The 12,198-nt window shown below is 33.7% G+C and overlaps 1 protein-coding gene across 3 annotated transcripts in view; it reads right to left on the reverse strand.

The window, feature by feature from the left end:
- ASZ1 (ankyrin repeat, SAM and basic leucine zipper domain containing 1) overlaps positions 1 to 12,198 on the reverse strand; it is a 121,904-nt gene that overhangs the window by 38,097 nt on the left and 71,609 nt on the right. For all 3 annotated transcript variants that reach the window (XM_045191612.3, XM_024555375.4, XM_045191613.3), the window contains one exon: positions 1,998 to 2,103. In XM_045191612.3, coding sequence (XP_045047547.2) covers positions 1,998 to 2,103 — 106 coding nt within the window. The remainder of the gene's footprint in view (positions 1 to 1,997; positions 2,104 to 12,198) is intronic.

A 12,198-nucleotide genomic window follows, 5' to 3' on the forward strand; every position in this document is an offset into this window, starting at 1 on the left:
CCAGAGCCTTGCTGAAGTAAGTCCTGCTCTGTGGGGTAGGCCCCTGTACAGCTGATTCTCCATGGTGGTTGGAGGTTCGTGGTTGCAGCCTGTCCTTGCAACTGATTGGCCTGGGGGTAAATTCCTCCCATTGACATGCCAACAGCAATAAAAGCTCAGCTTAAGAGGAAGGTGAACACAGCCCACACAGGGGGTGCAACTTGAGTACTCAGCTTGGGTGATGGGGAAGGCTGTGTCACTGGATCCTACAGAACACCTACTATGTTGAGCCACACTATCGAGCCTTGGAAACATAGCAGCTGTACTTAATGCGTAGAAACAAACACAGGGAGCCTACAAAGATGAGGAGACAAAGAACCATATCCCAAATGAAAGAACAGAACAAAACTCCAGAGAAAGAACTAAACAAAATGAAGACAAGTAATAGATGTAGAGATCAAAACACTGGTTTATAAGGATGCTCAATGAACTTAGTGAAAGCTTCAACTGCATAAAAAAAGACCAGTCAGATACAAAGGATACACTAATTGAAATGAAGAATAATTTATAGAGACTCAACAGTAGAGTAGTAGATGAAGCCAAGAATCAAATCAGCAATTTGGAATATAAGAAAGCAAGAAACACCCAATTAGAACAGCAAAAGAAAAAGTAATCTGATAAAATGGGGGATAAATGTAAGGAGACTTTGGGACAACTTGAAGCACATCAACATTCATATCATAGGGGTGCAGGAAGGAGGAGAGACAGCAAGAAATTGAAAACCTATTTGAAAAAATAATGACAGAAAACTTCCCTAACTTGATGAAGAAAACGGGCCTACAAGTCTAGGAACTGCAGAGAATCCCAAACAAGATGAACCCAAAATGCCCACATCAAGATGCATCATAACTAAAATTTCAAAGGTTAAAGATACAGAGAGAAGCTGAAAATCTGCAAGACAAAAGCAGTTTGTTACCTATAAGGGAGATCCCATAAAACTGTCAGCTAAATTCTCAACAGAAACTTTGCAGGCTAGAAGGGACTGGCAAAAAATATTCAAAGTGATAAAAAGCAAGGACCTACAATCAAGATTATTCAACTCAGAAAAGCTACTGTTTAGAGTTGAAGGACAGATAAAGATCTTCCCAGAAAAGAAAAAGCTAGAGTTCATCACCATCAAACCATCATCAATGAAATGTTAGAGAGTCTTCTTTAAGAATTCTTCTTAAAAAAAAGATAAAAACATGAACAATAAAATGGCGATAAATACATACCTATCAACAACTGAATCTAAAAAAAATGAACATGCAGAACAGAAATAGACTCATAGATACAGAGAACATTTTGAGTTGCCAGATGGAATGGGTGTTGGGGCTACAGTAACATGGTGAAGGGATTAAGAAGTACAAATAAGTTGTTACAGAATAGTCATGGGGATGTAAAGTACAGCAGAGGGATTATAGTCAATAATATTGTAATAACTATGTATGGTGTCAGATGGGTGTGAAATTTATATAGATGATCACTTAGTAAGTTATGCAATGTCTAATCACTGGGTTGTACACCTGAAACTAATAAAATAATGTATGTGAAATGTAACTGGAAAATAAAAAATGATTTAAAAACTAAAATAAAATTTTCATCATTAAAAAACCTTATATTGATGGGCTTTTAATAACATCCAACGCTCTGGTTTGTTTCAACTGGCACTTGGGTTTCCTGTCACTTTTTATTTTAAACAATTAATTGCCCTTAAGAACAAATGGTAAGTTCAATATGCTGATCAATTTAATTTTTAGTCTGACTTTCCTCTTCTTAAGGGCTAGAAGACATTTTTTTCAATTAATTAGCATGTAAAGGAATGATATTAAACATATTTACTTATTTAGAACTTATACAATTTTATAAAGAAAAATACAATTTTACCAGATCACTATTGTTTACTGAATTATCACTGATTATCTGGAATATTCTTCAGCATTCACACTTTTCTTCACTTAGGAACTTTTGTAGAATACCTTGTGAGAATTTACAGGCAGCTCAGTAATGATATTCTGTACCGCTGTTATTAAATGGCCACATTGTTTGTTCAATTTCAGAAGAAAGTTGAGGAACTCATCACCACTAAAGAGAGGAAACAAACAGGAATCACTCATAGGAACCATTTACTTCATTCTACTGGGCTACTCAGTGTCTACTCATACCATTTATTAGATTCCCTAAAATGTATTCATAGAATAGCTAATATGTATCAGCAACTGAAATAGACATTGAGTATACAAAATAAACAAAATTTCTGATCTTGAGCATCTCCAAGTTCAGAATGTAGGGCAAATACACAATTGTATTGTAACATTGTTATTCACAGTCATATGAGGAAAGAATGTAAAAGTACTGATTTTGAGTATTTTTTAATTTGTTTTTTCATCATCATTTATCCCCCCATACCCTCTTCCACCTCCATCCATCCCCTTGCCCCCCTGCAATCACCACACTGTTTTCTGTGTTCATGAGGTTTTTGTTTTTTGTTTTTTGTTCAATCCCTCAAAAGACCCTGTACTAGTTATTTTACATTTAATTCCTCTTAACAACTCCTTTAAGATAGATGTTGATAACCTAAGTTTATAGTTGAGGCATCAAAAACTCAGAAATAATTAGTTTATTTAGTATAATGGGACTAGGGATTCATAGTGCTTCACAGAGATGATAACTTAGGAACTGAGTCTGGAGCTTTAGAATAATTCTTCTGCTAGATAGTTAAGGAAGGGAAGGAATTCTGGATGGAGAGAATAACAGATGCAAAAGTATGGAAGTAGGAGGTCACCAAGATATAACTAAAGCAAAATTACGGCAAAGTAGTAAGAAAGGAGGATTGACATAACCATTTATTTCAGGAGCTTTTGTGACATGCAGTGGAACTGAATTATATCTTTTTGATAATGTAAAGTTATTAGAGGAATTTAAATAGAAAAGTAGAATATCAGATTTTTGTATAAGAAAGCTTAATTGAGGAATGGTATGGATTAAAGGAACACAAAAGTGAAAGTAGAGAAAATAATTAGGAGACTAATGGAAACATCTATCTAAGACAGAGATCAGCAATTTTCAACCAGTGTGCTGCAAGAATTTTTAAAACATGTAATACCTGACTATTTAGTTAGGGACACTCATCTCTTTTAGATTGTTAAATAAAAAAATGACATCAACACAACAATAGCCATCCAGTGTGAATAAATCAAAATTATACCTACTTTTTGTGAGATTGGTAAAACATATATTTTTTGTATGCTGCAGAATTTTAGTAATTAGTTTATGTGTGCCATGACAGGAAAATGGTTGAAAATCGCTGATCTAAGATATGATAAAGAAAAGCTTAAACTAAGTATCTGGCAGTACTAGTTTGATTGGGGGAAGGAGTACAATGTTAGTTTAAGAAACATTTTGAAGAATAAGCTAAAAAACTTGGTGATGTGTTGCACGTAAATTAAAAGGAAGAGTCTAGAATGACTCTGTTGTTTGATTTTAATGGAAGTTGGTACCACCAAGCAGAATCTTGGGGCGTGGGTGGTAGGGAAGAAAGTAGGGTAAAGATAAAGCATTATGACATAATAATTAAGAACAAAGACTCTAGAGTCAGGAAGACCTGAATCTGAATTCGGCTTCCACATTCATGTTCTTGGGCAAGCCTGATTTTCAGCTAAATGTTTCCATATCTCTAAAATTAGGATAATAGGACAATAAGTAAGATGGGAGGAGATATGTATAATATATGAAGAGCACCTAGCATTTTGTCTAGTATATAGATGGCATTCAAATAAACAATTATGATGATAACATCAATGATATGATATATGTAGGTGGAAATGACCAGTAAGCAGTAGAATATGTCAGTCTTGTAGGGGTACTTACCCTAAAATCCACAAATTCATAAAGCTAGATAGAACTCAGGGAGCTGGTAAACTTAGATGGGAAAAATTACATCTTTAGTTTCACTAATCTCTAACAGAAATTCAGTCTTTCCTTTAATTTTGAATGGAGGCACAAACAACAGTAGTATTAGAGGCATCTGTAGTTTGGCCACCAATAGGAATCAAAACTATGATCATGGAGAAGATATTAAAGAAAAATATATATTATGAAGAGGGGTGAACTGACAAGAGTAGAAGAAAAAAGCTATCAAAAGAGAAGTAGCTTGAAAAGAGGAAAATCAGGAATTAAGGTCTATTATGAAAGGCAATGAAGGGTATGAATTCAAGAATGAGGAAACGTCAAGCATGTTAAATAATTAAGATAAATCCACTGATTCTGGCAATGAAGAGACATTGTGACCAGATTTGTTTCAGTGACAGAAACCAATTTACCTACACAACCTAATACAAAATCATACCATGACCATGAATAGATAATTCAAAGAAAAAGAGAAAATAAAATTTAAATTTATAATAAATAAGGGATTACAATAAGGTAAGATGTTACCTTCTAGTGGAATGAGAAAAATTATTATTAATATCAAGAGCTGTCAAGTACCTTTCTGTAGAGTTATTTAGCAGTATCTACTATAATAAAAATGCACACAAAAACTACTACTATGGGACCAAAAGGTACTTCTGAGTCCAAACAAAACTCCTATAAGGCAGAAGTTTTAACAATACACTATACAAAGTTTCATTCATGCTGTTTCTAGGAAAAAAGGTTATAAAAAGCAAGCATGGTCTGCCACCAATGAAACTTAACAGCAAACTTTTCTCCAAGACACATTGCTAAAATTTACATAGTATTTTAATTAAAGAAAAGTCTTTTCTTCTTAAATATTAGATTGAAAATAGTTTATATAGAGTACTTTAAACTTTATGAGCAAAATAACACACTTGATTAGATGGATTTAATTGATATATTCAGAGCATTTCATCCCAAACCAGAAGAATATACATACTTTTCAAGGTCATGTGGAAGAATATTTTCTAGGATAGACCACACATTAGGATACAAAATTTGTCTCAATAAATTTAAGAAGACTGAAATCATATCAAGCATCATATCTGACTACAATGGTATGAAACTAGAAATCAATCACAAGAAAAAACTGAGTAACACACAAAGACATGGAATCTAAATAACATGTAATTAAACAATGAATGGGTTAACAATAAGACCAAGGAAGAAATCAAAAGTTACCTTGACACAAACTGAGTCTGAAAATGAAAACACAACAACCCAAAAATCTATGGCACACAGCAGGAACATTCCCAAGAGGGAAACTCATCATTACAGACCTACCTCAAGAAACATGAAAAAAAATCAAATAATCTAATCTTACAATCAAAGGAACTAGGAAAAAAACAACAAACAAAGCTCAAAGTGAGTAGAAAAAGGAAATAATAACAATTAGAGCAGAAATACACAAAATAGAGAAAGAAAAACTATACAGAAGATCAATGAAACCAAGAGCTGTATTTTTTTTGAAAAGATAAACAAGATAGGCAAACCTTTGACTAGACTCATCTAGAAAAAGAGAGGACTAAAATAAATAACAAGAAAAGAAAGAGAAGTAACAGCTGACATCTCATAAATACAAAGGATTATAAGAAAATGTTATAAACAAGTATAAGCCAACAAATTGGACAGTCTCAAAGAAATGGATAAATTTCTAGTAACATGTAATTTCCCCAAACTCAATCAAGAAGAAATAGAAAATCTGAACAGACTGATTGCAATTAATGAAATTAAGGCAGTAAACAAAAACTTCCATAAAACAAAAGCCCTGGGCCAGATGGCTTCACAGGTGAATTTTACCAAACTTTTTAGTAGAACCAATAGCCTAGAGGTGGAAGCAACCTAAGTGCCCAGCAGTAAATGAATGGATCAAAAAAACTATGGTACATTTACAAAATGGAATACTACTCAGCAGAGAGAAAGAAGGAGTTCCTACCCTTTGCAACAGCATGGATGGACCTGGAGAGCATTATGATAGGTGAAATAATTCAGGAGGTGAAAGACAAATACTATATGATCTCACCTTTAAGTGGAACCTAATCAACAAAGCAAATAAGCAAGCAAAATGTAACCACAGACATTGAAATTAATAACAATCTGACAGTAACCAGAGGGGAGGTGGGAGGGGATAACTGGGGGAAAAGGGAAAGGGTTTTCAAGAACAACTATAAAGAACACATGGACAAAACCAAGGGGTGTGTGTGGAATCAGGGTAGGGAGGTGAGGATGGCTGGGGTGGTGGTGGGGAATGGTGGAGGGTAAGTGCAGACAACTGTACTTGAACAACAATAAAATAATTTTTAAAATATCTGAGATATAAATATTAAATAAAGGATAAAAATAAGCATAAAAATAAGAACCAACACCTATCCTTCTCAAACTATTCCAAAAAATTCAAGAAGAGCAAGATTCCCAAACGCATTTTACAAGGTCAGCATTATATTAATTCCAAAGCCAGTAAATACTACAATGGAAAAAAAATTATAGACCAATATCCCTGCTGAAAAAAGGTGCAAAATTGATCCAGCAATACATAAAAAAAACATACTATGATACAGTGATATTTAGTCTGGCCCAACATCCGAATGAATTTCCGTGATGCACCACATAAACAAAATGAAGGATAGAAATCATATGATCATATCAATAGGTAAGGAAAAACCATTTGACAAAATCGAGCACTATTCATGACAAAAACTCTTGGCAAGATGGGAATAGATGGAACACACATCAACATAATAAAGATCATATATGACAAACCCACAGCTAATAGCACACTCAATGGGGGGAAACTAAAAGCATTTCCCTAAGATCAGAAAAAAGAAAGGGATGTCCACTTTCACTATTCCTATTCAGCACAGTACTGGAAGTCCTAGCCACAGCAATCAGACAAGAAGAAGAAACAAAAGGCATCCAAATTGGAAAGGAAGAAGTAAAACTGTCCTTATTTGCAGATAATGTATACTAGATATAAAGAACCCTAAAGATTCCACCAAATAACTATACAACTGATAAATGAAATTAAGTAAAGTAGCAGGATACAAAACAAATACTCAGGAATCAGTTGTATTCTTATTCACTAATAATGAACTCTCAGAAAGGGAAACTGAGAAAACAATCCCATTTACAACTGTACCAAAAAATTAAATAAAATACCTTAGAATAAATTTAACCAAGAAAGTAAAAGACCTGTACTCTGAAAATTATAAAATACTGAAGAAAGAAATTGGAGGAGTTAAATAAATGAAAGCATATACTATGTTTACAGACAGGAAGAATTAGCATTGTTAAAATGTTCATGCTACCCAAAGCAATCTATAGATTCAACACAATTTCTATCAAAATACCAATGGAATATTTCATAGAACTAGGACAAATAACCCTAAAATTTATATGGACCCTGAAAGACCCTGAATAGCCATAGAAGTATTGAGAAAGAAGAATAAAGTTGCAGGAATCACGCTACCTGACATCAAACTACACTACAAAGCCATAATAATCAAACCATCATGTTACTGGCATAAAAACAGATACAGAGATCAATGGAATAGAATAGAGAGCCTATACCTATATGGTCAATAAATATTTGACAAAAAAGGCAAGAACATACAATGGGATAAAGGAAGTCTATTCAATAAATGGTGTTGGGAAAATTAGACAGATAACATGCAAAAAAATAAAACTAGTTTGATGTAGTTCCATTTGTTTATTTTTTCTTTTGTTTCCCTTGACCGAGGAGATATATCAGAAAACATATTGCTATGAGGAATGTCCTAAATTTTACTGCCTATGTTTTCTTCTAGGATTTTTATGGCTTCAGGCCTAAAATGTAAGTCTTTAATCCATTTTGAATTTATTCTTGTGTGTGGCATAAGAAGGTGGTCTAGTTTCATTTTTCTGCATGTATCTGTCCAATTTTATCAACCCCATTTATTGAATAAACTATCTGTAGCTTACTGAATGTGTTTGCTTCCTCAGTTGAATATTAATTGACTATAAAGGTGTGGGTTTATTTTGGGCTCTCTATTCTGTTCCATTGGTCTGTGTGCCTGTTTTTATGCCATTACCATGCTCTTTTGATTACTATGGCCTTATATTGTAGTTTGGTATTAGGTAGGGTGATTCCTCCAACTTTGCCTTTTTTTCTCAGGATCACTGTTGCTATGTGGAGTCTTTTGTGGTTACATATAAATTTTTGTAATAGTTCTGTGAAATATGTTATTGGTATCTTGATAGGAATTGTGTTGAATCTATAGAATGCTTTTGCAAAGCAAATCATCAACAAAGAAACAGACAACCCACTAATGGGAGAACATATTTTCTGATACATCTGAAAGGGGTTAATATCCAAAATTTATAAAGAACTTATAAAACTCGACACAAAAAGAAGAAAAAAATCCAATTAAAAAATAGGCAAAGGGCTGGAATAGATAGTTCTCCAAAAAGGATATACAAATGGCCAATAGACATATGCAAAGATGCTCAATGTCACTAATCATCAGAGAAATGCAAATTAAAACCACAGTGAGATATCACCTCACACCGGTCAGAACAGCTATCATGAATAAATCAACAAGAAGTGCTGGTGAGGATGTGGAGAAAAGGGAACCCTTTTGTACTATTGGTATGAATGCAGTTTGGTGCAGCAACTATGGAAAGCAGTATGGAGATACCTCAAGAAATTAAAAATGGAACTGCCTTTTGACCCAGTGATCCCACTTCTGGGAATATATCCAAAGAAATCCAAAACACTAATTCAAAAGAACATAAGCACCCCTATGTTCTTTGCAGTGTTACTTACAATTGCCAAGAATGGAAGCAGCCCAAGAGTCCATCAGTAGACGAGTGGATTGAACAACTATGAAATATTTACACAATGGAATACTACTTGGCCATAAAAAAGAAGAAATTTTATCCTTTGCAATGGCATGATGGACCTCGAGAACATTATGCTAAGTGAAATAAGCCAGTCAGAGAAAGACAAATACCATATGATTTCACTTATATATGGAATATAATGAACAAATTGAACCAAGAAGCAAAATAGGGACAGACTCACAGAGAGTAGGCTCACAGCTCTGGGGAGGGGGTCTAAAGGAGTGGAGGGATTGAACAAAAAGGAAAAAGGACTCATGGACATGGACAGCCATGTGGTGAGTGTAGGATGGAAGGAGGCATAAGGATGATAAAGAGTAATAGAGAAATTATTAAAAATGAAAACAAAAAGTATATATTTAGTTGTTATAAGGAGGAGTGTTCAATAAAAGTTGATTTAAAAAAAACTAGACCTTTTCTTATACCCATATACAAGGATAAACTCAAAATGAATTAAAGACTTGAATGTAACTAGAAACCATAAAACTCCTAGAGGAAAACTGAGTAAAATCTCAAATATTTCTATTTGTAACATATTTTCTGATATATCTCCTTGGGAAAGAGAAACAAATGGAAAAATAAACAAATAGGACTATATCAAACTACAAAGTTTTTTGTACAGCAAAGGAAACTATCAACAAGACAAAAAGACAACCCACTAATGGGAGAGGATATTTGCCAATGAAACATCTGGTAAGAGGTTAATATCCAAAATTTATAAAGAATTCATAAAACCCAAAATCAAAAACCCAACAATCCAATTAAAAAATAGGCAAAGGACCTGGATTGACACTTATCCAAAGAAGGCATACAGATGGCCCATAGACATATAAAATGATGCTCAGAGTCACTAATCAGAGAAATGCAAATTAAAACTACAATGTGATACCACCTCATACCTGTCAGAATGGCTATCATCAGTAAATCAACTAACAAAAAGTGTTGGCGAGGATGCGGAGAAAAGGGAACCCCAGTGCATTGTTGGTGGGAATGTAGATTGGTGTATCCACTAGGGAAAGCAGTATGGAGGTTCCTTAAAAAAATTAAAAATGAAACTGCTTTATGACCCAGCAATTTCACTTCTACATAGGTTATTGGAAGAAGCCCAAAACACTAATTTAAAAGAATATAGTATATACACTTCTATGTTCACTGCAGCAATTTTTTATAATAGCTAATCTATAGAGGCAACACTAGTGCCCAGCAGTGAATAAAAAAGATGTGGTATGTATATATAACAGAATATTACTCTGCCATAAAAAAGAATGAAATCTTAACATTTCTGACAGCATGGATGGACCTGGCGGGCATTATTTTAAGTCAGTCAGAGAAACAAATACCACATGATTTTCCTTATGTGTGAAATCTAAAGAACAATATAAATCAACAAAAACAGAACAGAAACAGACTCATAGGTACAGAGAACAGACTGGTGGTTGTCAGAGAGGAGGGTGGTTGGGGAACTGAGTGCAAAGTTAAAGGAATTAAGAAGTACAGATTGGTAGTTTTAAAACAGTCATGGGGGTGTAAAGTATAGCATAGATAATCTAGTCAATAATATTGTAATAACAATGTATGCTGCCAGGTGGGTATTGGAAATATCAGGGGGAACATTTTGTAAAGTACATGATTGTCTAACCATTATGCTGTATATCTTAAACTAATATAAAATAATATTGAATATAAACTGTAATTGAAATATATAAAAGTTAATAAAAAGTTTTTAAACTTGATGAACATACTATATGTAATCAAGTTACCAACAATCAAAAGTGCCTGATGGCTGCTTTATAAGAGCAAATTAGAAAAATAAAAGCCAATTAAAATTAAAAAATTTAAATAAGATCTTGTTTTATTTAGCAAAAGTAGTATTAATAATGGCATTTTCAAAACAAGTATAATTCTTCATTTCATTTTCTTTCTGATCTTTATTCAAAACAACAGTAGTCATTACTTATATCAATTCTGTTTCCATGTAATATTTAGATAAGGTACACTTAGTGCTCTTTAAATACTCAAATTTTATTTATTATCAATGAAAAAAATGAATAATTACTCAAGGAGTAATCCATTAATATCTTGTGTATTTTTTATTTAATGAGCTCAAGTGTCATTCAAAATATCACCTGAGCCCTGGCCAGGTGGCACAGTTGATTGGAGCGTCATCCCATACACCAAATAGGTTGTGGGTTTGATCCCTGGTCAAGGCAAATACCTAGGTTGTGTGTTAGATCCCTGGTCAGGTTGCATATGGGAGGCAACTGATCAGTGTTTCTCACAGTGATGTTTCTTTCTCTCTCCCTTGCTCTCTCTCTAAAATCAATAAACATACCGGGTAAAGATTTTTAAAAAATAACCGAGAGCAGTTATATAATTCTAGATAGGCACTTTACACATACATATGGAACAGAAACTTGTAAGTTCTTATTCAGAAGAAAGAATGGTAAGAACTCAGTTCAAACAAGCAAGTAATATTATGAACAAAATTATAGTCTTAATAAATGAAAGTAAAAGATATACCATTCTTGTGATGTATAATGTTTAGAGCCACTGAATATGGATAATATGGATAGCTAAGTTTTAAAAATCATAACTTTATAGTGATTCATCACATCCTATGTTAATGACTGCCCATCCCCACCCCAGAGCTGTAGAGGATTCCCCCTATATGCACTTACCTGGCAACAATGATAATTCAGTACCTATTCAAACAATCAAAAATACACAGGTACGGCATAGGTATGGCAGCCTGTACTACTTGATGAAATTATCATGTAGGTTCTACTTAGCCAAATACTCTAAGGGCTCTCTCTGCCAGAGGATAATACTTCATGCCTCAGTGACATAAGGTTGGCCATGTGACTTGCTTTGGCAAATAAAATATGACTGAAAGTGTCTGTTTTGTACAAAAGCTTTAAGAGTGACTGATTGCTTCTGCCAGCAGTCCCTCTTAAAGAGAGGGACCTTAAGAGAATCCCTCTCTTTTCCCTTTGATACAAGGGCAGCATGTCTTGGTTGGAGCTGTTTCTCTAGCCTGTTCTCAGAACAATAACAAGGGGGAGGGCCACTGGCAGCTGATACACCATACAGGTAATTAAGAAATAAACTTTGTTACTATTAGTCATTTAAATTTAGAAGCTATTTGATACTGTAGCATAACATAGTACAAACTGACTAAAACAACAGGCCATATTTTAAAAATGTGAAGTCAAGAATTAGGATAAAACTTATACTTTAAATAAAGGCACTCCAAATAAATGTACTGTGTGCTCATTATAGAATATCTTAAAAAGTTAAAGTAAACAATACTCTTATCATCCAAAGATAATGACTGATATATATTCTTTCAGA

The sequence above is a fragment of the Desmodus rotundus genome, chromosome 6 (genome assembly GCF_022682495.2).
Source record: "Desmodus rotundus isolate HL8 chromosome 6, HLdesRot8A.1, whole genome shotgun sequence".
Classification (NCBI taxonomy): domain Eukaryota; kingdom Metazoa; phylum Chordata; class Mammalia; order Chiroptera; family Phyllostomidae; genus Desmodus; species Desmodus rotundus.